At 46.2% G+C, this 22,713-nt stretch overlaps 1 protein-coding gene across 1 annotated transcript in view; it reads left to right on the top strand.

Annotated features, from left to right (window-relative positions):
- Positions 1–22,713, top strand: part of LOC135905631 (location of vulva defective 1-like) — a 99,132-nt gene that overhangs the window by 27,943 nt on the left and 48,476 nt on the right. Inside the window, exons 7-9 of the mRNA XM_065436590.1 lie at positions 14,989–15,054; positions 18,107–19,159; positions 21,649–21,681. Coding sequence (XP_065292662.1) covers positions 14,989–15,054; positions 18,107–19,159; positions 21,649–21,681 — 1,152 coding nt within the window. The remainder of the gene's footprint in view (positions 1–14,988; positions 15,055–18,106; positions 19,160–21,648; positions 21,682–22,713) is intronic.

Below are 22,713 nucleotides of genomic sequence, written 5' to 3'. Positions count from 1 at the left end.
CCAATTCCAACAAGCGCCCGCAAATTTCCTATAGGAAATTTCATCGCCCCACCTAGTCTTCCGTCGAGCTCGATTGCGTTTTCCTTCTCTTGGTACCCACTCTGTCATCCTAATCGTCCAACGGTTATCTAACCGGCGCATTACATGACCTGCCCAGCTCCATTTTTTTCTCTTGATGTCAATTAGAATATCGTCTATACCAGTTTGCTCTCTGATCCAAACCGCTCCCTTTCTGTCTCGACAGCATGTTTAATAAAATACAGATAGAGATCACACAAACAATAAATGCCCATAGTTTACAGTGTACTAAACATATTGCTACGGAACAATATTTGCAATGACGAAGAGGCGAGCAGTGAAAAGACGACGACGACGATTGGAGGCTAGCGCGGGCTGTTGCCTCTTCGCCAAGTGCGGCGTATTCCCTTGTAAATATACTTGTATATAGCTGTTCGCCTACGTCTTCTTACGTAACATATCTGGTGGAGGTGGACGTTCCCTGTACCTCATCACGGATCTTCGCTCTGGACGGTACGTCGAGCCTTCCTACCGTCCTCCAAGGCATTGCCGATGATGCCTTCAACTTGCTCGTTTTCAACAACGTGGTGACGGTGGATGCATTTATAAAGGAGTGCCGCCGCCTGGAAGTCGCTAAAGCCGACATATCAACCAGCAGTTTGCCCGTCTGCCCAACACCCCAGCGACATCTTCCTGTGCTGACGCTCCTCGTCCCAACACTGGCGTTGTTACCAGGATCGTCCGGTGTGAGATCGAGGCCGCCTACCCGGCTGCCTTCGACTTCAGCCCCACCAACGCACCTGCAATCACGGTTTCCCTGATCCAGGCCGTTGTCCGCCAGGAGTTCAAAAACATGGGTCTTCACACCATCTGCTCGGCCCATCGACCTGATACCCACCCGGCTTCTTCGATGTCGCCCCGTCCCGCATCTTCTTAGCCACCACGTTTCCGCAACCCATCTGAATGACGCACTGCTGATGACAAGCCGATTTGTTTTCACTCCCATCGAATCGGGCACATTTTCCGGCACTGTAGCAGTCGCTGGAGTTCCCCGACCCGGTCTACTTATACCGCCTACTCTCGTCCCCCAGGTGGCCCTTCTCGTCCATATGCCGCACGTTCCCATAATGCCGCCACTGATTCTCCTTCGCCGAACCGCCCCTGTTCTCGTTCGCCTTCGCCCCAACGACGACAATCTCGCTCTGCCCAGCCCCGTCGCTCCTATTCGTAGACTCCCTTCGGACGCCGCTCCCAGCCGGAAAATTAGAGGATGCAGCGCCTCGAGGTGACGCTGCATTGCTCCCTACGCCACCAAATCCTCTGCTGACGTTGCCCACTCATCTGAACCTTCTTGACGTGCAAGTGGACGGTGTTTCTGTATCTGCTCTTATAGACACTGGGGCGCATTTGTCGGTAATGGGCGCTGGCCTTCGTAACCGCCTGAAGAAAATAATCACGCCTGCCACGACGCCTGTTGTCCGTGTCGCCCATGGCGCAACAGCCCCCGTAATTGGTATGTGTGCCGGCCGCGTCTCCTTCGCCGATCGCTCAACAATCGTGCTGTTCACAGTAAACGCCCACTGTCCCCGCAACATCATCCTCGGCTAAGACTTCCTCTCCGCACATTCTGCTCTCATCGATTGTTCCGCCAATACTTTCCGCCTTGACCTGCCAGTTCTGTATCCCGCTGAACCACACCCCAGTCGCCTCAGTTCCGTCGGCTTCGTTCGCTTGCCACCTTCGGCACTGACTTACGTTGACTTAGTGTCATCCCCACCAGTGCCCGACGGTCACTACATCGCGGCTCCTATGCAAGACGTCCTACTTACACACGCGATCACGGTACCTCATACCGTTTTATCTATTACGGCGAAATGCGTCTGCCTGCCAGTGGTCAATTTTGGCTTGACGACACAAGTGCTGCCACGCGGGATGTCTCTGGCCCAGCTTTGCTCATTCGAGGATTACTCAGTAGCATCTATTGCAGTAGACGACAATTGAGTCGATCCTCCTCTAGCATCGCAGTCGGCAACTTGTACCATCACCGATTTACAGAAAATGATTGCGCCCGATATGCCGTCCGAGCACACTCGTGAACTCTACCGCGTTCTCTTTTCCTACCACGATATTTTTTACTTTAACGATCGTCCTTTGGCCCAAACTACAGCTGTTAAACATCGCATTAATACCGGCGATGCCCCGTCTATTCATCGCCGCCCGTATCGAGTGTCACCGGCTGAGCGTCAAGTTCTTCACGCAGAAGTTCACAAAATGCTTGCCAAGAACATTATTGAATCGTCATGTAGTCCATGGGCGTCACCTGTTGTACTGGTAAAACAAAGGATGGATCATGGCGCTTTTGCGTGGATTATCGGCACCTTAACAGGATTACCAAAACGGACGTGTAACTCCTAGCTAGGATTGGTGACACCCGTGACTGCCTTCACGGTGCTCGCTATTTCCCCTCTATTGACCTTCGCTCCGGCTATTGGCAGATTGCCGCGGACGATCTCGACCGCGAGAAAACTGCCTTTGTGAGACCCGACGGTCTTTATCAATTCAAAGCGATGCCGTTCGGTCTATGTAACGCTCCTGCCACTTTTGAACACATGATGGACTCCCTTCTTCACGATTTCAAATGGTCCACGTGCCTGTGCTACTTGAACGACATTATAGTATTCTCCCCAAGGTTCGCTACGCACCTCGAGCGCCTCTCAGCAGTCCTAAACGTTTTTCAGCGAGCCGGTCTGCAAATCAACGCATCGAAGTGCCAATGCGGCCGTCGCCAGATTACCATCCTTTGACATCTCGTTGACGAGAACGGAGGGCACACGGACCCTAGGCAAGACCGATGCTGTTACGCACTTCCCTGTTCCAAAGTGTATCAAGGATGTACGCAACTTCATCGGCCTTTGTTCGTACATCCGCCATTTCGTGAAAAATTTCGCGGAAATAGCACGACCACTAACCGAGCTTTTGAAGAAAAAAATTACCGACGATTACGTTACTTCCTAATGCGAAATTTGAGCGCAGCAAATAAGCTGTTTCACCTTTTCGATAGATTGAGGCAAAGAAATCGAGCAACACATGTATGCGCTATCACAGAATTTTTTTTTTATTTTTCACACGTATTCCTTTAACAAAGACTCCACTAACAGTTCTTTTCGCAGTGGCGAACGGCAGCGGCAATTTCGGCTCGGGCGGTGCACATATACAGATCCGCCGCCACCGATCTGGCTCTCTGATTGCCACCGCACAGGGCGAACGGCAGCGGCAATTTCGGCTCGGGCGGTGCACTTATACAGATCCGCCGCCACCGATCTGGCTCTCTGATTGCCACCGCACAGGGGTTGCATTGGAGGAGGAGCGAAGAAAGGAATTAAGTTCGAGCCGGCGCTTTGACAACCGGAGACTCGCAGGAAGAGGGGGGAGGGGGGCAGCGTGCACACCCAGCGGCAAACGATGGGGGCAGAAGCGCGCGCAGCAAGCGGACAACACGATAAAGGGAGGAGGGAAGAGATAGCAGCGACTGACTGATGCCGCTGACGCCGATAGTGAGTCAACCCCAGCTGCGGAGTTGGTTTCAGGGACAACGCCGCCGATGCCGACACAAACAATATGATACCCTCGCTTCCGCAGCGCTAAGAACCAGGTCTAGCCGTGGGAAGGTGGTCACGTATTCGTCGACGTGCCGGGGCCTACGTGAAATAACCGGCGCGTCGGCAACTGAAGAGCACCCTATCCGCGACACAAGAACAGGGGGGGGGGGGGACCCTTTCCTCCTCTTTCTGCATGGCGGCGACGGTGTTCTATGCAGTCACGTTATCTTGACTCTCTAGCGGCGTCAGCGGCATCCAGCGGTATCAGTCGGTCGCTGCTAGCGCTGGGGGGATGAAAGGGGGGCGGAGCTGGTTACGAGGCCGACGACAACGCCGACGACGACGCGAAACCCAGGAACGGACGCCAAAGAGCTGCGCTCTAAAACGCCCCTCTTTCCAGTCGGGTGATAACGAGGCCTCTGCATTCCCGCATCTAATCGACCTTCTGACAACGCCTCCCGTTCTGGCCCATTTCGATCTTTCTGCGCCTCCCGAAGTGCGTACTGATGCCAGCGGTCACGGAATTGGCGCAGTACTGGCTCAACGCCAGTGCGGCAACGACCGTGTTATCGCTTACGCCAGCAGGCTCCTCTCACCCTTGGAGCGCAACTATTCCATCGCTGAGCGTGAGTGTCTGGCCCTAGTTTGCGCGGTTGCGAAGTTCCGCCCATACTTATATGGCCGACCCTTTTCTGTTGTCACAGACCATCACGCCCTTGACTTTGATTGACTTGGCTTGATCTACTGGTTATGCTCCCTGAAAGATCCTACAGGAAGACTTGATCGCTGGACCTTACGCCTCCAAGAATATTCGTATACTGTCACCTACAAATCTGGCTGACTACACAAGGACGCTGACTGTCGTCTCGCTACCTGGTAGACGAGCCTGAGGACGTCAACAGTAGTACCACCAACGACATTTTCTCTGTGTCTGCCTTCGCTCACATCGCCGATGAGCAGTACCGAGACCTATCACTGCGAGCACTCATCGAGCGTCTGCTCTCTACACCTACCGACGCATTCGTTCACCGATATGTCCTCCAGGGCGGCATTCTGTACCGAAGGAATTTCCTCCCTGACGGATCTGGTCTTCTTGTCGCGCCAAAACATCTACGACAGACTGTGCTCTTTGAGATGCACGACGCACCCACTGCAGGACATCTTGTGGTAACCCGCACGTACGACCGCGTCCGCCGCCGCTTCTATTGGCCTGGTCTCGCTCGCTCCGTCTGATGCTATGTTGCTGCCTGTGATCCCTGCCAGCGTTGGAAAACACCTCAGGTGCTACCTGCCGGTCATCTCCAGCCGATCACCGTCCCTGTGGAACCGTTCTTTCGTGTTGGATTAGGCCTCCTCGGTTCTTTCCCACGTCGTCCTCTGGGAACAAATGGGTAGCCGTGGCAAGTGATTACGCCACCCGATACGCTATCAAGCGAGCACTCCCTACCAGTTGAGCCACTGACGTCACGAACTTTCTCTCGCGTGACATTATCTTACTTCATGGCGCCCCGCGACAGCTGCTTACTGACCGTGGTCGTAACTTCCTCTCGAAAGTTATTGTCGACATTGTGCGTTCCTGCTCCACTCAGCACAAGCTGACTAGCTCATACCATCCTCAAACCAATGGCCTGACAGAGCAGTTAAACCGTACTCTTAGCGATATGCTGTCCAAGTACGTTTCCAAGGACCACCACGACTAGGGCATTGCCCTTCCTTACGTCACATTTGCGTATAATTCTTCCCGGCACGACACAGCCGGATTTTCTCTATTTTACCTTCTGTACGGTCGCGAACCGACCTTGCCCCTTCACACGGCACTTCCTCCTGCTGCGATCTCAACAAGCGAGTATGCGCGCGACACCATCGCCCTCGCCGACCATGCACGCCAGCTTGCCCGTGCTCGACTTACGGACTCGCAAACCACTCAGCAGCGTCAGTACAACGCCCGCCACCATGACGTACAGTTTTCGCCTGGTGCGCTCGTGCTCCTGTGGTCGCCCTCTCGTTACGCCGGACTTTCAGAAAAGGTCCTTTCGCGATACACAGGGCCCTACCGCGTGCTGCGCCAGGTGACACCTGTGACGTACGAAATTGCTCTTGTGAGTTCAACCTCGTCCTCTACTCTGACATCTAGTGATGTCGTGCACGTCAGTAGGCTCAAGGCCTACTACACTGCTTCCGAGTCCAGTCTTCGGTCGCTCCGGGACGGCGCTTTTGCCGCCGGGGCTAGTGCTACCGAACAGTATTTGCAATGACGAAGAGGCGAGCAGTGAGAAGATGACGACGACGATTGGAGGCTGGCACGGGCTGTTGCCTCTTGGCCGAGTGCGGCGTATTCCCTTGTAAATATACTTGTATACAGCTTTTCGCCTGCGTCTTCCTACGTAACAATATGATTAACTTCGTATGGTATGGACGGTATAGTCTTTATGGACGAGAGCGCGTCTTGCAGTCACTGCGGTGGCGAGGAGACTACAGAACATGTATTTTGCCACTGTCCTCGATATAGCGCGCACCGGCTGCCACTAGCGACCGCATTGGCACGCCTTGACGACAGGCCACCTTAAGAACAGTCAGTCTTGTAATGCCGACATGAAATGTCGTCGCACCGAAAGTCGGTCAAGGCTTTGTTTGCCATTTTACGTGGCAGTGGCCTATTAGAAATACTATATTGATCCCATTCCGTCCGTTCTCATTTTTTTCCAAGCTTTTATTTTTGTCACCACTCTTCTTTTTGTCTTTACTTCCCCTTTCCCTTCCCATATTGCAGGGTAACAAACTGGAGGTTTTAAGTCTGGTTAACCTCCCTGCCTTTCTCTCATTTGTATCTCTCTCACTCTATCTCAAGGCTCAACAGCTAACAGACCTTGAGGATCGAGGCCGCAGTGCAAATGTACATTCATGGGATACCTTAAATGCCAAACAAGGCAGAATAAAGGCTCAAAGATGAAATTGTTGAGGATCTGTTTAATGAAAAATTGAATGTACAGTGCGATTTTGTCGATCGTATTCAGAGATTAAGAACGCAAGATCACAAGCGACTGGTAATTCTGTATATTCAGAATTTTGATGACAAAAGAAATGCTGAAGAATGAAAAAAAAACCTGAGGGAAACTAGTATTTTTATCCAGAATGCCTGCTCGCAATCTACCTTGAAGAACCGCAAGCTTCTATAAGAAAGTGCAAGAAACGATGAACTTAAAGGAAACAAGGTGCCACTTATACGCGACGAACTCAAGGTAGACAGGGATGTGCTCTTTTGAGACGAATCCCAAAACAAATGAGTACAGGTCGCAGCTAGTCGCCCTCGGCAAATACAATCATGAACCAATGAAACGTCACGGAAAAAGCAACTACGAATAATTAATGTTAATGCTAGAAATATTGAAAATAAAGCAGATTCCCTAGAAATACGGTTGGTTCAACACAACCCTCACATCAATCTTATCGAAACTTGGCTTCGCGAGGATATTAACAACCAAGACATCTTTCATGCCTTCTAAAATGTTTATCGCGTGGATAGGTCTTCTAGAGGAGGAGGTGCGGTGGACCTAATTAAAAGGCACATAGAAGCTGTCGTTTTAGGCATAATACCTACGTTGGAACGTTCGTGTATAAAGGTATCTCTTTGGGGCTATACCCCCTTCTATTCGCAGCCTACAGGCTTCCTGACGCCCCTCCTTAATTTTTACATCAATTACGACCTTGTATGAACAAATATTTAAACAGTAATATTATTCTTGTAGGTGATCTTAAGTTGCCCGGAATAGACAGCCTTCGGCCTGGGCCAAATCATAGTCAGGATATTAATGTACTTTTTGATATATTGTTAACACATGATCTCTGACAAGTTGTTTTTTACCCGATACGTGTAGAAGGTTCTTCATCTTCAGTTTCAGACTTTGTTTTCTTTGCTCGCAAATTCGCTGAATTCACGGTGGTGATCGAGCAGGGGCTATTTGACAATTATCTTATTTGTGTTTTCTTATTACTTGTTTCCTGTGCTAAAGCTAAAAAATCATCTTTCCCTTTTACCAAAGATTATTCTGGCGCTAACAACGCATGCATGATTGATTACCTGGAAAATTGTCTGAGTTCAATGAAAATAATGTTAACTTACTTTGGACCCGCTTTAAGGACACATGTCGTTTTGTCTTGATAAGTTCGTACCAAATAACAAGAAACAGGTTCACAAGCAAACACCATGGATCGATCGCAACATCATTCATATGAAACGCAAAATTAAGATATTAAAGAAAGCCTGAAAAGAGCCAAACTCGATGTCTGAAGTGGAAGGCAAGCTTGCACTTGCCTTTCAACTCATCACTGCCTGACTTTATCACCAATGATCTAAGTAAATTTTGGAATTACATTGCCGAGAAGAAGAAACCAATATCCCAAATTACAATAATGGACAGATGGTTGCGGAGAAGGTAGAACTTGCTCATCACTTTAATACGCTTTTTGCACACTGCCTTCTCGAATCCCAGTGATTCTTCATGTAACTGCACAGTGTACCAACCGTTTGATGTCAATGTTATATCATATGCTTGCGTACTCTCTATGGTGTTGAACCTAAAACCCAAATGTTCAGGTGGGCCTGACAACATCAATAACTTGTTTCTGCGTAGATATGCTCTAGCCTTATCAAAGTTCCTTGTTATAATAATCTATGCTTCATATTGTCTGAATTACCGAGTGATTGAAGGACAGCCCTAATTGCACCAATTCATAAAAAAATGTGTCTGTGTACTTGTAGAAAATTACCATTCGATTTTGTTAACGTCATCATGCTGCAAACTCGTCGAACATATCATAGCAAAAACCATAGCCAAATATCTAGAAAAGTATTCATTCTGACTAACTTTCAGCATGGGCTCAGAAGAGGGTATTTGACTGTCACACAGCTGGTCACTGCAGTTCATTTTTTTTTTGCATCAAGCCTTGACAAGAATGGACAAATAGACATAATTTTCCCTTGACTTCCGTAAGGCATTCGATACAGTCACGCACAATGAATTAATTCTAAAACTTGAAAATTCAGGAATCTCTCAGATTTTATCTTTAGGGTATCTGCTTATTCGTCTAACCAGAAATAATTCGTTGAGATAAATGACGAAAAATAGGGAAGCCTTCCGGTCACATCGGGGGTTGCCCAGGGCAGTGTCTTGGGCCCTCCTTTTTTTTTTTGTTCTATGTGTTAATAATATTGTTAGCATGGTTGAAGGTGATGTACAGATTCGATTATTTGCCGATGATTTGTGCTCCTTAAAGAATTGTTTGTATCCATGATCAAACTAGTTTATGTTGTAGTTTTAGTAATATTTTTGCATGGTGCAGGTGCTATAGGGAATGACACTGAACACAGATAGCAGCGTACTTCTGCGATTGAGACACAAGAAATCACCCTTGCTTTACACGTATAAGTTAGATTCGTCACCTTTTCATGAAGTCACTAGTTATAAAAACCCAAGAGTGACCCTTAACAATACACCACCATGGAACGATCACATAACTAGCACTTATGCTTCAGCCTTCAGAAAACTATGCCTTTTAAGACGCAAGCTTAAGAAAGCCCCTTCTAACGTTAAAATATTATGCTACCTCTCCCTAATTAGACCTAAGCTGGCATATGCATATATAGTTTCATATCCGTAGGCAAGAGCTAATATTAGTAATCTTGAGAGAATTCAGAGAATAGCGGTCAGATATATATTTAACAAATTTTCAAGATCTGATTCCCCCACCGCACTTATGGAAATTAACAACATGGAACCACTCGAGCTTGGAACGAAGAAACAGAGACTTGAATTCCTTAAACTACTTCGCACTAACAATTTATCCCTCGACCCATCTGAATATTTATCACAGTTATCAACCAGAACTACACGTCACCGCAGACATGAACTCTTTACTTTGGAAGAACGAACACCTATAGGTTTTGTTTTTTTCCTCGGACCTTAACTGAATGGAATTGTATAATTCAATCGACATCCTAATCTCATTTTTTATGGATCTGTTAGTTTTTTTCAATCTTATTTTTATTGTATGTAACATATGTCGCCCTCCCTGTTTGGACCACGCATCCGCAGTATTTAATAAATAAATAAATAGAAATAATGTGCGTTAAGCAATAAAAGTAAAGCACACTGTGAACATAGAGCAAGATAAAAAGCCATATGGAAGTTTTATTTAACCCTAAAACTGTACTTAAACATATCCGATACAGTTTTCTATAAGAATTTGTTTCAACCTATCTTGGGGATGTTTTTTTTATTTAGGTCTAAAATTTTGTCAAGTTTATTGAAGTTGAAAATTTTGAAAAAAGCGGGTACCAGCGAAACACAAAGGACGCGCACACAAGGAAAAGGGGTTAGACACGGACGGACGCTGAACTTTCAACTGTATTTTATTGAAATTTACATTGCCGCTCATAACCTCCGACGCATGCGCATCTTCAACTCCTCCCAAGACATGTGCATAGATAACACCTCGAACATATATCACCGTGTGAAAGTTTATTGAGCAGACTGGCTATTTGGTGTTGAATGTGCTGCCGACCATAGGTAGTTATAATTCTCGGTATTCTTGTGCTTAGTGCATGGAGGCAGTATTAAACACATCGAAAAGAACTGTACATGAGGTATAGAAAAATTTTTTTGGATAAAAAAGCGATCTTGAAATAATAGATTTGGTTAGCTTGCAATATGAAATGTTTTGAAGATAGCGCACACGTGCTGCGACCTTGTAGGTCGCCATATCCCTAAAATATTCGCAGTACCTTCTTTTGTAATGTCAGTAATGTTATATAATTCTGTGCTGTCATTGTACACCATATCAACGCGCAGTAACTGAGCCGAGAAAAGAGTATAATACAAGCGATCTCGAGCCATAGTGGTAATAACTGACCTAATTTGTACATAGATCCAACACTTTTGCTTAATTAAACTGCTAATTTATTTATATGTTCATTCCAGGTCAGGTCTTCCTAGAGTCATACGCCCAGACTGAACCTTAACTTGCTGTAGCGTCTGACTCTTAAAAAAAGATATCTAAGTTATTATTTCGTGGCTTATTGATATCTGCAAACAACATGGATTTAGGTTTACTAGCCTTGAGCCCCAACTTGTTTATTTTAAGCCAAGAAAGCTTAATTTGATATGTATTTACGGTCCCACAAAGGTCAGCAATTGAAGCACCAACAAAAAAAAAATATTAGTGTCATCAGTACACATAATTAATTTAGGAGAATCCGGAATGTGACACAGATCGTTTACGTAAATTATGAATACCAGTAAATCAAGTATAGATCCTTGTGGGGCATCTTTGTTAACCTTGGCATGCGAGGATGTCTCCTGATTAATAACCACAGCTCATGGTGACGATATGTCAAGTAATTCTGTATTGGCAATACTACCGGCACCGTAATAATCAAGTATTTCTAGAAGACCGCTATGGCACACGGTATCCGATGCGTTACGGAAATCTACAAACAGTCCAAGCATGTATAGTTTTCCCTCAAAACGATTTAGTATCTCATTTTTATACCGATTAATGCAAGCTCGGTGGACTTGTCTTTTTGAAAGCCAAACTCCGCGTCACTTATGACATTGCACTTATCGAAAAAAAATTCTAATCTGATATTAATAGCGCTTTGAAACACTTTTGATGGAATCGGAAGCAAGGATATTGGTCGGTGATTAGCACTTTCTTGGTTATTACCACCTTTCAAGACCGCATGGAGTTTGTAGATGTCCGCGAGCACTTATACTTCACGTGGCGTACACTGCGAATCGAGCGTTACCGCTGGTCTCTGAAGCATGGTCGTGCCGGAAAACATTCAAACTTCGTTCCAGGTGGGCAGCTGTTGTAGCTATTGGCACAGTTCACGACGCAGCAGTTCATACGTGACACTGCAAAGCTCCACTCAAAAGCGCAGAAGAAATGCAGCGGAAACGCGCTTCGCTACTCGTGTAATTGCGACTTCTGTAAGTTACATGTTCATAATTACCGATATACACCGCAGTATAACTTTCCACGGCTAGTTTCGAAGGCAACACCGCATTCACTAGAGGCGCGTTTGTACCGCTTGGAAGCATCGAACTCGTGGCTGAGTGGTAGCGTCTCCGTGTCACACTCCGGAGACCCTGGTTCGATTCCCACCCAGCACATCTTGGAAGTTGCTTTTTATTTATGAAGTGCCTGCCGTGATTTATCGCTCACGGTCAACGCCGCGGACGCCGACACCGACGCCGACGACACCGGCTTTTCTGCGACACGAGCTCCTTAACGCTATCGCGTTAAAACCTGACACGGCTTGACTCACGGGCCGGCTGCTGCACTGAGCGCGCGAAGCGCGCGCGCTTGCTACCGCACTGCGGCACCACCGGCTCATTGCACGTTCCCCACAGTGGCTCATATTCGATGACACCGTAGGCACGGCCGCTCGATGCAAAAGCACAGGGTGCGGCCCGCTGCGTCGCGGCTGAACGGCTTCTCGGGCCTAGTTCTCCTTTCGCCCGCAGCGGTGCCACTGCTCGGGGACGGCTGCTGATAGAGAGCGCCTTCACAGCTGCGTCGGCACGGGCGATCTCCACTCCAATCAGGGCACAAATAACGCGTTTTGTATTTAGAAATTGCAGATAAAATATTTAAGTCGTCATTAGAAGTGCTGATTACGCCACAGACGCCAACAGATTGTTACAGGGGTGGAAATCTGTTCTAGCATACGCCTGAACGCTATCCGTGACGGTTGCCCGTACGATACACGAGCAGGTAACGCACTTCCATCGAGAAGTTCTGCTTGAAGCAGTCTATCGGTATTTTTATTCACTTCTCGTGAACACGTACGCAATGTAAGAACTTTACATACGGAGAACTTGTACCGAGTTTCCCAAGTAATGCAAACTATTTTAGATGTAATGAAAACTCTTGTCATTGCAAATAATCATCAGTAGATTGGTTCTCATCAAGACGAAGCATATTCAGTGATGCTGGAGCTTATCTAAGGAGGGCGCCCCTTTTAACGAAGTTTAACTTTTACTCCCTCTTGCCAGTATTCCTGAAAGTACGACTCGCCCACGGCCGCTCGATGCAAAAGCAGCCGTGAATCGCCCAACAGCACCTCCCCCCTTCCACATCTTGCTTGGCGTCAAAATCACCTCATGCCCTGTCCAACAAAAAAGAACATTTGGCTACATGCCTGGATGTCCACATTTAAGTAATTAATTAAAGCAAACAATTCAATACAGGTGAAGTTGTCGGAAGCTTACAAGTGCAGCTGGAGCCAAGAAAAGTATCAGCCAGCAGCTTGATACCTTTATTGCATTGTCATAAGCAAGGAATAATATATTCACTTGTATTCACAAACGGAGAACTTTGTTTGAAAGAGGTTTATGCGACAACACCAAAGGTCGCTCCACCGTTGAATTAACATTCCCAGCCCAGTTGGCTAAGAGGGGCCGCAGCAACTTCCTCAAGAATATTTTGCAAAGCTCCTCAGTGTGAGCATGCTTCTTTCTCCCACACATTAACTGCCGACACTGTGTGAAATGTGGAAGTAATGCTGACATCAACAGGTGGCACAGATTGCTGCCTTTTCGAATCCTATCTGTCTTCATGACCCGCTGAATAAAGATGCAAGTCAGCTGGCAAAGCTTAACAACTTCCATTTTAGGGTATGTCAAGCCTCCGTTGTCCATATTTGCTATCAGCCCGTAGAATGGTCCGGTTGGCTCTGGTGCGTCCAGCAGGGTCTTGCACAATTCGCATGGTACCTGGAAACCAATGTCAAATAATTTATAAAGCAACAACTTGATCGTCGTCATAAGGAAGGGCTCTGCTCAAAGAGTCGTGCCAGTATAAATAAAGTTATGCAGCGCGAAGTTATGAACAGGCTGTGGAACTTCCGAAGCACTCGCATTAAGGTCAATTAAAAGGTTAAAACATTAAGGTCACACTCATTAAGCTCAATTTAAAGCAAGATTTGTGTCCGCTAAAAAAAAAAACTGTTCATACCTTTTCTTCACTAGCTCGTACAATGCACTCAGCCAGAAAAGCTACTGGTGCTAGTTCAAGATCTGCTTCTGCATCAGACCATAGCGTTAGAAATTCTATGATACTCTGGATTTTGGGGGAAAGGTACTGTGGATATTTGCGAAACACGGTCGGTACTGCAGTCGGAAGCAGGAGCCTAAGCAACGTGTTCTTTTTATAGTCAATTTCTGTGAAGTGCCGGGAACATACCAGAGACCTGTCGCTCTGTTCGCACTTGCTTCCTTTTCCCGTCACTCCTTGGCGAGAGATTTTTTTCAGCCACGCTTCTCGACGCTCCAAGTCGCTGGGGAACTCGTGATATCTCACAGTCGGGTCCTTTTTGGCATTTGTCTCGCAGAGTGGCACACAACAGTTGCGCGGCATCGCGCTACATGAACGAGGCTGGCTACGGCACACACGGACACCGAAGAGCCTTAACGAAGCACATCAAGCACAGGCAAACTTGCTCACACACACGCACCCGAAAAAGCACGAGATGAATGCATATCGCACGAGACAAACACGTTCTGACGCGAACCGACGTGCTCTCACACACGCACGCGAAAAATCACGAGATGAACGTGTATAACATGAGGCAAACACGTTCGGACGTGAGCCCCAACGCCCGCTTAGCCCCGGCGCGAAGTCGCGAAAGTATCCCCGAGCAGTGGCGCCCTCACCAAGAAAACGGTTGCAACTGTAAACTCGGCCGAGACGCGCCCGCCTATTGTCCGCGGCGCGACGTAGCTGGCCGCACCGTGCCTGTTTATCGAGCGGACGCGCCTTAGGGTTCGCATGACGTCACAGTAATTAGAATACCCGTGTAATCGCATAAGTTTTGATCAGATAGTAAAAGGTGCAAAATCAACACAGTATTTGTTTCGTTCTCATGGCCGCACTACAAAAACAAAAGACTTGATTCAGTACTCTATAGGCTCCAGTAAAAGCTTCTGCAACACTTCATGAATGCAAAAGAATAGAAAGTTGGACAAGTTGGTACGGTAACATGATGTTGTGTTGTAGCGCGAAGTGACACGGACCTGTTTGTCTGCTTGTCCTGTCTGCTTCTAGTCTGTGTCCGTGTCACTTCGCGCTACAGCCCAAGATCATGTTACTTCGTGAATGCACAGTGCCCTTATTGACTAAAGTTGAGGTAATAATAATTCCAGTATTAATTATGCTATGCTATACAGCAATACTAATACAGTATAAGACTCATAGGCCATAGGATAAAGTTGGTGTTATTTTAAGAATGCACCAGAGGGAGACGCTAAGTGCGTAAGAACAGAAGCGAAGTATCAGTTCTTTACTCCATTCCTGTCCTACAAATTCGCAGAGGCGACTCCACGGATGGTTCCTCGCAGTCGAGATCGCTCCACGACAAGTGCATCAGAACGTGCCGGTCAGTAAACGTCTTGATCGCCTATGGTCCATATTTTATGCTTATTTCTGCAGTAGTGACAATTTTCAGATGGTGAGGGGCGGGTAACTGAGGAGTGAGAAATTGACTAAATGTTAAAAGCAGCGTAACTAATAATTGTGATTCTTTGAGCCGCGTAACCGTTTCCAGTTATATAGTTTCCTCCTTCTGAATAAATGACATTCTTTCGGCCGCCAAAACACAACGAAAAACTTTGCCTTTCCGCTTACTGAGTTCTTAATTGGCCCACGCATTGCATTATTTACCTCAAATAGGTAAATTCGTAATCGAATATAATGGTAAAAAATATGAGCTTCAAACAACAAACATATTATCAAACATTTCTGCATTTGAAAGGACAAGTAGAAAAATGGATGCTAAAGCTCATAATCTTTTTTTCTATCGATATATAATAATAAATATGGGTAGGTATTGATGAGCTTGCAAATTAACAAGTTGTAAAAGGAAGAAGTGCCCGGTTGGCTTACTGCGGGTACTTCAAGCGGTCTTCCATGGCAGGCCGGATCTAACACTCGCTGTAGCAGTTCACATTCAGTCATTTATAATATTTGAAAATTTTAATGAGTCTAATTCCCGCACGTTCAGTCTAGGTTGTCCTCGGCGCTGTATTAAGATAACCAGTGACCCAATGCAGTAAAAGTCAATTAATGAGTCCTACATTAAATGCTGCAGCTAAATACACACGACTGCACGGCGCAGTCGCTCGAAAACTGAAACAGTTACATAGTGACTACAACCACCGAGCGACATTTTTTTATGAGCGTAACGACAGGTTTTCACTTTCACTTAAGCACCTTCTTGAAATGTTTTGCACTGTATCGCTTTCTTTTGCTTACTCCTTCACTCAATGAATTTTCATTATCCATGCTTAAGTTTACGTCGACTTCTTTCTTCACATATCAACATCTATGGCGTATTCTTCATGCAAGCATTCTCCATTTATTTTTCTTCTCGAGTGCATAGCAATGTCTGGTTGCTTATTTAGGTGTACGACACGATGACAGGAAACACATCAGTAGCATAACGACTTCAGTGTTGTCGCAGTAAAAATGTTCCGTGTTGCATCCACATGTGGCATAAACCATGTATAAAATCATGGCACAGTGAGGCACACCCCTCCGCGTAACGGAATGTACGGACATAGAAAACGCTGTTTCAAGCTCTTGGCTGCTGTTGCTGTGCCAGTGTTCCTAAAGTGTAGTAACGCCTTCGGTACTGCAACAAGGCGGAGCTTTGAACAGACCCTTTTCCTAACCGTGAAGATGTTGCAAGAGGATGCAAGGCAGTGCAACCTTAGTATAACGACGGCGTATTAAGTTTTACAAGCACGTTATGCAAAAAGTAAGCGTTTTTTTATGCGTTAGCTTCAGAAGTGTCTTAGTTCAAAAAATTCTATGTGTGTGAAGTTTGGGAAGCCTAGTCAGGCAGTAAAGGTAGAGAGGGGACGGGAGAAAAGAGCGTGTATGTTGTATGTGTGTATACAGGGTGTCCCAACTATCATTCATCAAGATTTAAAAATATTGAAATGCCACGTAGCTAGACTGAACCAAGGTAATGCTGTTTGCTGTCTCTTGGAAATATTTAGATGATCTTTTGCCTTACGCTTAATCAAACGCTTACGCCTAGTTAAATAAAGATTACGAAGAATCTCGTCTCGTCGGGAAGTAGGGGCTTAATCGCAAAAAAAAAAGAACGTCGACCAAAATCTCCCCGTTTTGGTCGGCGTTCTGTTCTTTTTTTTCCTATTGTTAGTCTTTACTATAAGACTATTATTAGTCACATGCAAGTTGCATACGGCCTTGTATGTGACTTGCGCGGTCGGTGTGGTGTACAAAAGTCCACTTAATTGCGGCAGGGTGTATACCAGCCAGACAGGCCTTTGTGTCAACGATAGGACAAGGGAACACGAGCTGTCTGTCAAGAATAAGATTATTGCACATTTGTTTTCACTGCGATTCCTGCACGTGTGAGCCAGATATTTTCCATATCCGCATTCTTGGTAAAAGAAGATTCCCTGGCGCGGGAATTATAGAAGGCTTATTTTATTAAACGTGACCTCTGTGTTAGCGATACATCTGTGGCTTTACGTAGCAGTGAACGACAGTTTCTGAACTGTATGATTGGATAGCGATGCAAACTTTGAGCATTGTGCGCAAGCGTATGTGCCCACATAGCCGCCTTCGCCTATAAATACAGGGTGTTTCAGCGAACACTTTCACAAATCTTTAAGAGTTGTCTGTGGCTGGTATCACAATTCTGGTTCATGAGCTGATCTATTCGAAGCGGCGGACAATACTTCTACAAACATTTGAGATGCAAAATCGGCTAATTATTAAAAATGTACTAGTTATGTTCTCAACTAATTACATTATGGCCCATATTGCAGTTTACAAATTCTAGCCGTGGAGTTCGCAAGGTGGATCCACTTGAAAGGAATTTTCAAGATGACATCAGTTTCGAGATATAAATTCCGAAACTTTGCGGAGAAATGCATTGGCGTTCCACTTAATTTGTTAACAAAACGTCCTTTCATGCACTGAAGCACACCAGTACCCAGCGCCTCCCAGTATGCCGCGCCTGCCCCCACAGCATCCAGCGCGCGACACTGGGCCCTTATTCGGCATGGCACTGGACACTGCAGATACTGGGTTTTGCAATAGGATTATGATGTCGCAATGTATTAAACCTTCCGTGTAACGATCTGAACTATGAAAGGAGCGGTCAGGATAAATAGAAGCCGAGCCATAAGAAACCCCAATGGAGATCTCAAGGAGATAAGCGCTGCAGTGTAGAGGCTTCTCACAACGCTGAAGAGTTAGCTTAATTCCTTTGCATATTCGTGTTTTTCCCTCATGTGCTTCGCCAGTGCTCAGCCAACTTATAAGCATCAACTCGGGGGGAGCTAAGGGTGCAGCCTTAACGAAGTGCACGCGTACTCCGTTATTTGAACAACGCGCACTGATGAATTTAAGGTTTGTAGCGTCCAGAAAACATTTCTTTTATATATTTGCAGGTACCAGCTGGTCAGCCGATTCATCAGGCGGAGTTACAAGGAGTGAACCGCGGATGACCGCAGTCAGGATGACGGAAGCTAGGGATTTGACCACACCGAAAGCCGAGATAGAAGAAACGACTACAAGACGGCGAATAACGACGGCAGACTCACAATCTATCGCTAGTATTGCCACCACTAGTACTAGACCTACTACTACTACTACGACTAGCACTACAACCACAAGTACGACGACGACCTCGACTTCAACGACTACAACGAGCACTACGACGACGTCGACGTCTACAACTACTACGACTACGACTACTACTACTACGACCAGCACTACCACCACAAGTACGACGACAACCACGACTTCTACTACAACGACTACTACTACTACGACCAGCACTACGACCACAAGTACGACGACAACCACGACTTCTACTACAACGACTACTACTACTACGACCAGCACTACGACCACAAGTACGACGACAACCACGACTTCTACTACAACGACTACTACTACTACGACCAGCACTACGACCACAAGTACGACGACAACCACGACTTCTACTACAACGACTACTACTACTACGACCAGCACTACGACCACAAGTACGACGACAACCACGACTTCTACTACAACGACTACTACTACTACGACCAGCACTACGACCACAAGTACGACGACAACCACGACTTCTACTACAACGACTACAACGAGTACGACGACGACGACGACTTCTACTACTACCACGACTACAACGAGTACGACGACGACGTCTACTTCTACTACTACCACGACTACTAGTACGACAACGACCACTAGCACTACGACGACCTCGACTTCTACTTCTACCACGACTACAACTACTACTACTACTACTACGACCACTACGACCACAAGCACAACGACGACCTCTACCACTACCACGACGACTACTACTTCTACTACTACTACTACTAGTACTACTACTACGACGACGACGACCACAAGCACTACGACAACGACAACTACGACAACGACTACAACGACTACAACGACTACTACGTCATCAACCACAACCTGTAAGAGCCCTCCACTTTCTCAATTGCTACGCACAAATTTCCCACAAAAAGTATCTTACGCCGCTCTTGCGACACAGTTTTGTGCGGTATATCCAGTGGCAACGTAGAACGACGCATAACATACCAGCGCTTACAACTTGAGAACTATAACAGAAGAAGTTCTCTACATTAAATGACGCTAAAGTTTCCTCGTGGTCACTATCATTCTGACAAAAAGGGAAAAATTAGTTCCCTCGGATGCACGCGCAAATAAACAAAAGGGTACGCAGCCCGTGAGATATCTCTTGATAAATTAGCACTAGGAGGCAAACTACGCTAACTCCAGTATTGTGTACTTGCTATGGCATCGACTCTCCCCCGTGCCCATAGTAGAGAGCACTAGCCCGTAGGGGCGCTGGGGGAAAATGCAGAGGAAACCGCTCAACATGCGCGTCTCTCAAAGTCGACCAAAACTCCCACTGCACTTAAGAAGAGAAACTGTAGCAGGTATTCCGAGTTCCGAGACAGGCACCGGCTGGGACATATGCCTACACAAATTGCGCGACTACGTGCCCATCGCATTACACTTGAAGCTGACTGGCACTCTGTAGAACTGCGCGTTGCTGATCAAGTAAAGGGCATGAGCGGGCAATCTGCCGAAACTTTGATGGTACCTATGTCTACACTGGATATTTAAAATGGATTCTTACTAGGCGCATCTTCAGAGAACTCACCGGATCCACACTGCAAGTTGCAATGTGAGCTATAAATTGATTAGTTCAAAAGTTAATTTCTGTAATTTTAGGAATCATAATTTTTGGGGGTTTCAATTTCTCGTGCAAGTACTGCTCGCCTCGCCCGTGGCGGCCGCATTTAAACGAGGACGAACTGCAATAACATCCGTGTACCGAGCATTGGGTGCACGTCAAAGGACCCCAGATAGTCAAAAATTGATACGGCTTGCCTCATATATTCATATCATGGTTTTGGCACGTACAACCCCAGAATTTTTTTTTCACTGATCGCCTATTTGCGCAAGCCAGCTGAAGGAGTATCACTGCACAATATGCTACAAGCTATATTAAAGCACTATGTTATTATTCGAATTAAATTATGGGGTTTAACATGCCAAAACCACTTTCTGATTATGAGGCACGCCGTAGTGGAGGACTCCGGAAATGTCGACCACCTGGGGTTCTTTAACGTGCACCTAAATATAATTACACGGGTGTTTTCGCAATTCGCCCCCATCGAAATGCGGCCGCCGCGGCCGAGATTCGATCCCGCGACCTCATGCTCAGCAGCCCAACACCATAGCCACGGAGCAACCACGGCGGATTCATTCAAAAGAAACACCTGCTACTTAAAATTACTGACCAAATTAATGTACGTCGCGTTTGCTCAGACGCGACGCGACGCAACGCATACGCGACTAATTTTTCCCTCCTGCGTATAGCGGCACAGCAACATTCCATGAAACAAAGCAAAGATCACAACATGGTCCGCTGTGCACTCATTAAACAGTGGGCGCAAGTATTAGTATTACACAGCACAGCACACACAAAGTGTGTGTGTGTGTGTGTGTGTGTGTGTGTGTGCGTGCGTGTGTGTGTGTGCGTGTGTGTGTGTGTGTGTGCTTGTGTGTGTGTGTGTGTATGTGTGTGTGTGTGGCTGTACGCAATGGTACAACTGTAGTAGAAATAAACGATCACTGTTCACGTCCTAAACAAGTATGTATGTTGAAATCGCCAGTGATTACAGCGGTCAGCTTTCTTTCTTGGCCGTATCTACTCCAGATGACATCATTCGCATACGTAAACGTCTCGAAACAATGGGGTAGGTCGCAGCGCCGATATAGCTAAAGAAACGTAGCAGCACGACCACCACAAGCGGTAGTTCGATCATCCTACAGAGTTTGCCAAATATATTACGACGGGGAAATCTGTCTATATATAGTGTCTACAGAAGCTGCAAGCACTGTAGTTTAGCCAGCATGATAATGATAGCTAGCGCATAGATTTGCGTAAACTTCGTGCTGCTGGATACAAATGACTTTGCGACTTCGGTAATTGATTACTTTCAACAATATGTTCCGTTATAAATACAGAAATTCCCAATGACTGCGCATGTGCGCAGTGCCGCTTTGCCTTGAGCGTTTAGCACAACAGGATTGCCTGGGAATTAATGCCGATGAAGGCGGATAGTAAATAAATGTAGTAAATATAAATCTCGCGGCTTTACAGTAAATAAAGCCATAAAAACGCCTGAAGCCACAAACAAGAATATCGCACAAATCTCACGTACTAATTATCATTGCCATGGTCGTCGACTAATCGTAGCGCCGGGCTTCCCTGTATAGTAACAGTAGTAGAAAGCTCTATGGTTCACGTGACTAAAAGGCATTTTTAACATATCTTACCGCGTAATCTACAGCGTGCCGTAACATTCTTGGCGACTTTCACAATATAGTGAAGACTAATGACTCCATGGAATTCTCTTTCTTTTTTCAGATAGACCAATGAATCCAGGCTACATTCGAAGGGGTAAGTCACGTTCTATGAAGTGTTCATGCTGTACTAAACGCGTAAGTTCATGGGGCACGGTAATAGCAGATATGCGATGCTGAAGCGATAAAAAAAAACGAACTCAAACCTACGTTACAACCTCTTGACGGTAAATTCCTATTCCAGTGTTCATCCGTCGTTAATTGGCTGTTAAATCAAGAATTGACCTGTCTACCGATATTGTCGATATTGTCATGCAGCTACAACAATCAGAAAGAGGAAGAGTGAAAGTGATTGAGAAGAGGGAGAGGCGCTATTATCTGCAGCCCTTTAGGGAGTATACGGTTCAATGCCAGCAAAATGGGATGGCACGCGAACTCTTTTTTCCATAGATTGATTAAGAGGGAGACGCGCTGTTATCTGCAGCCCTTTAGGGAGTATACGGTTCAATGCCAGCAAAATGGGATGGCGCGCGAACTCTTTTTTCCATAGATATCAAGCCAACCTCCATCATATCACGAAGCAAGACGAACAGGAGTCCAACTAATAAAGAGCTCTAGCTTTTCTGGACACGTGATATGTTACAGTGATACTTTGGACCATCTGCGCATGCGCCGCGTTTCCACGGTAGACATGCAGAGAGATCAACGTTTTGTCTTGCCGTCTTCGCGTACCGCGCCAGAGCTAAACTCAAATTAATATGCTGTAAAGAATTATGCTTTTAGAGTGCTCGCAATTGCCTACGCATCATGAACACTAATGCATATGGTGTGATAATGACATTCGATAGGCTGAAATCAAAACACTTCCCCAGCTCGGTGCCGTCTCTCTAGCAGCCTGAAAACAAGCAGCTGATATCAGTATCGCTGGTACGACGTCAGTATCATATCCTCCGCTTAAACGGAACCCGAAAAGATAGAAAAAAAGATGTTCTGTTTATCCGAAGTTTTATTTGGGCGAATGGCATAAATATGAACAACAATCGTTTTATCCGAAAAGCGTGCGAGTGTTTCCATTGCATGCTGTGGGAAAACGAAGACTTATTCACTCTGCTTCTTATTTTGCGAGGTC

This window comes from Dermacentor albipictus, chromosome 1 (assembly GCF_038994185.2).
Source record: "Dermacentor albipictus isolate Rhodes 1998 colony chromosome 1, USDA_Dalb.pri_finalv2, whole genome shotgun sequence".
NCBI classification, from domain to species: Eukaryota; Metazoa; Arthropoda; class Arachnida; order Ixodida; family Ixodidae; genus Dermacentor; species Dermacentor albipictus.
Note: the sequence above shows the minus strand (reverse complement) of the source record. Positions and strands in the feature narration are given on the sequence as shown.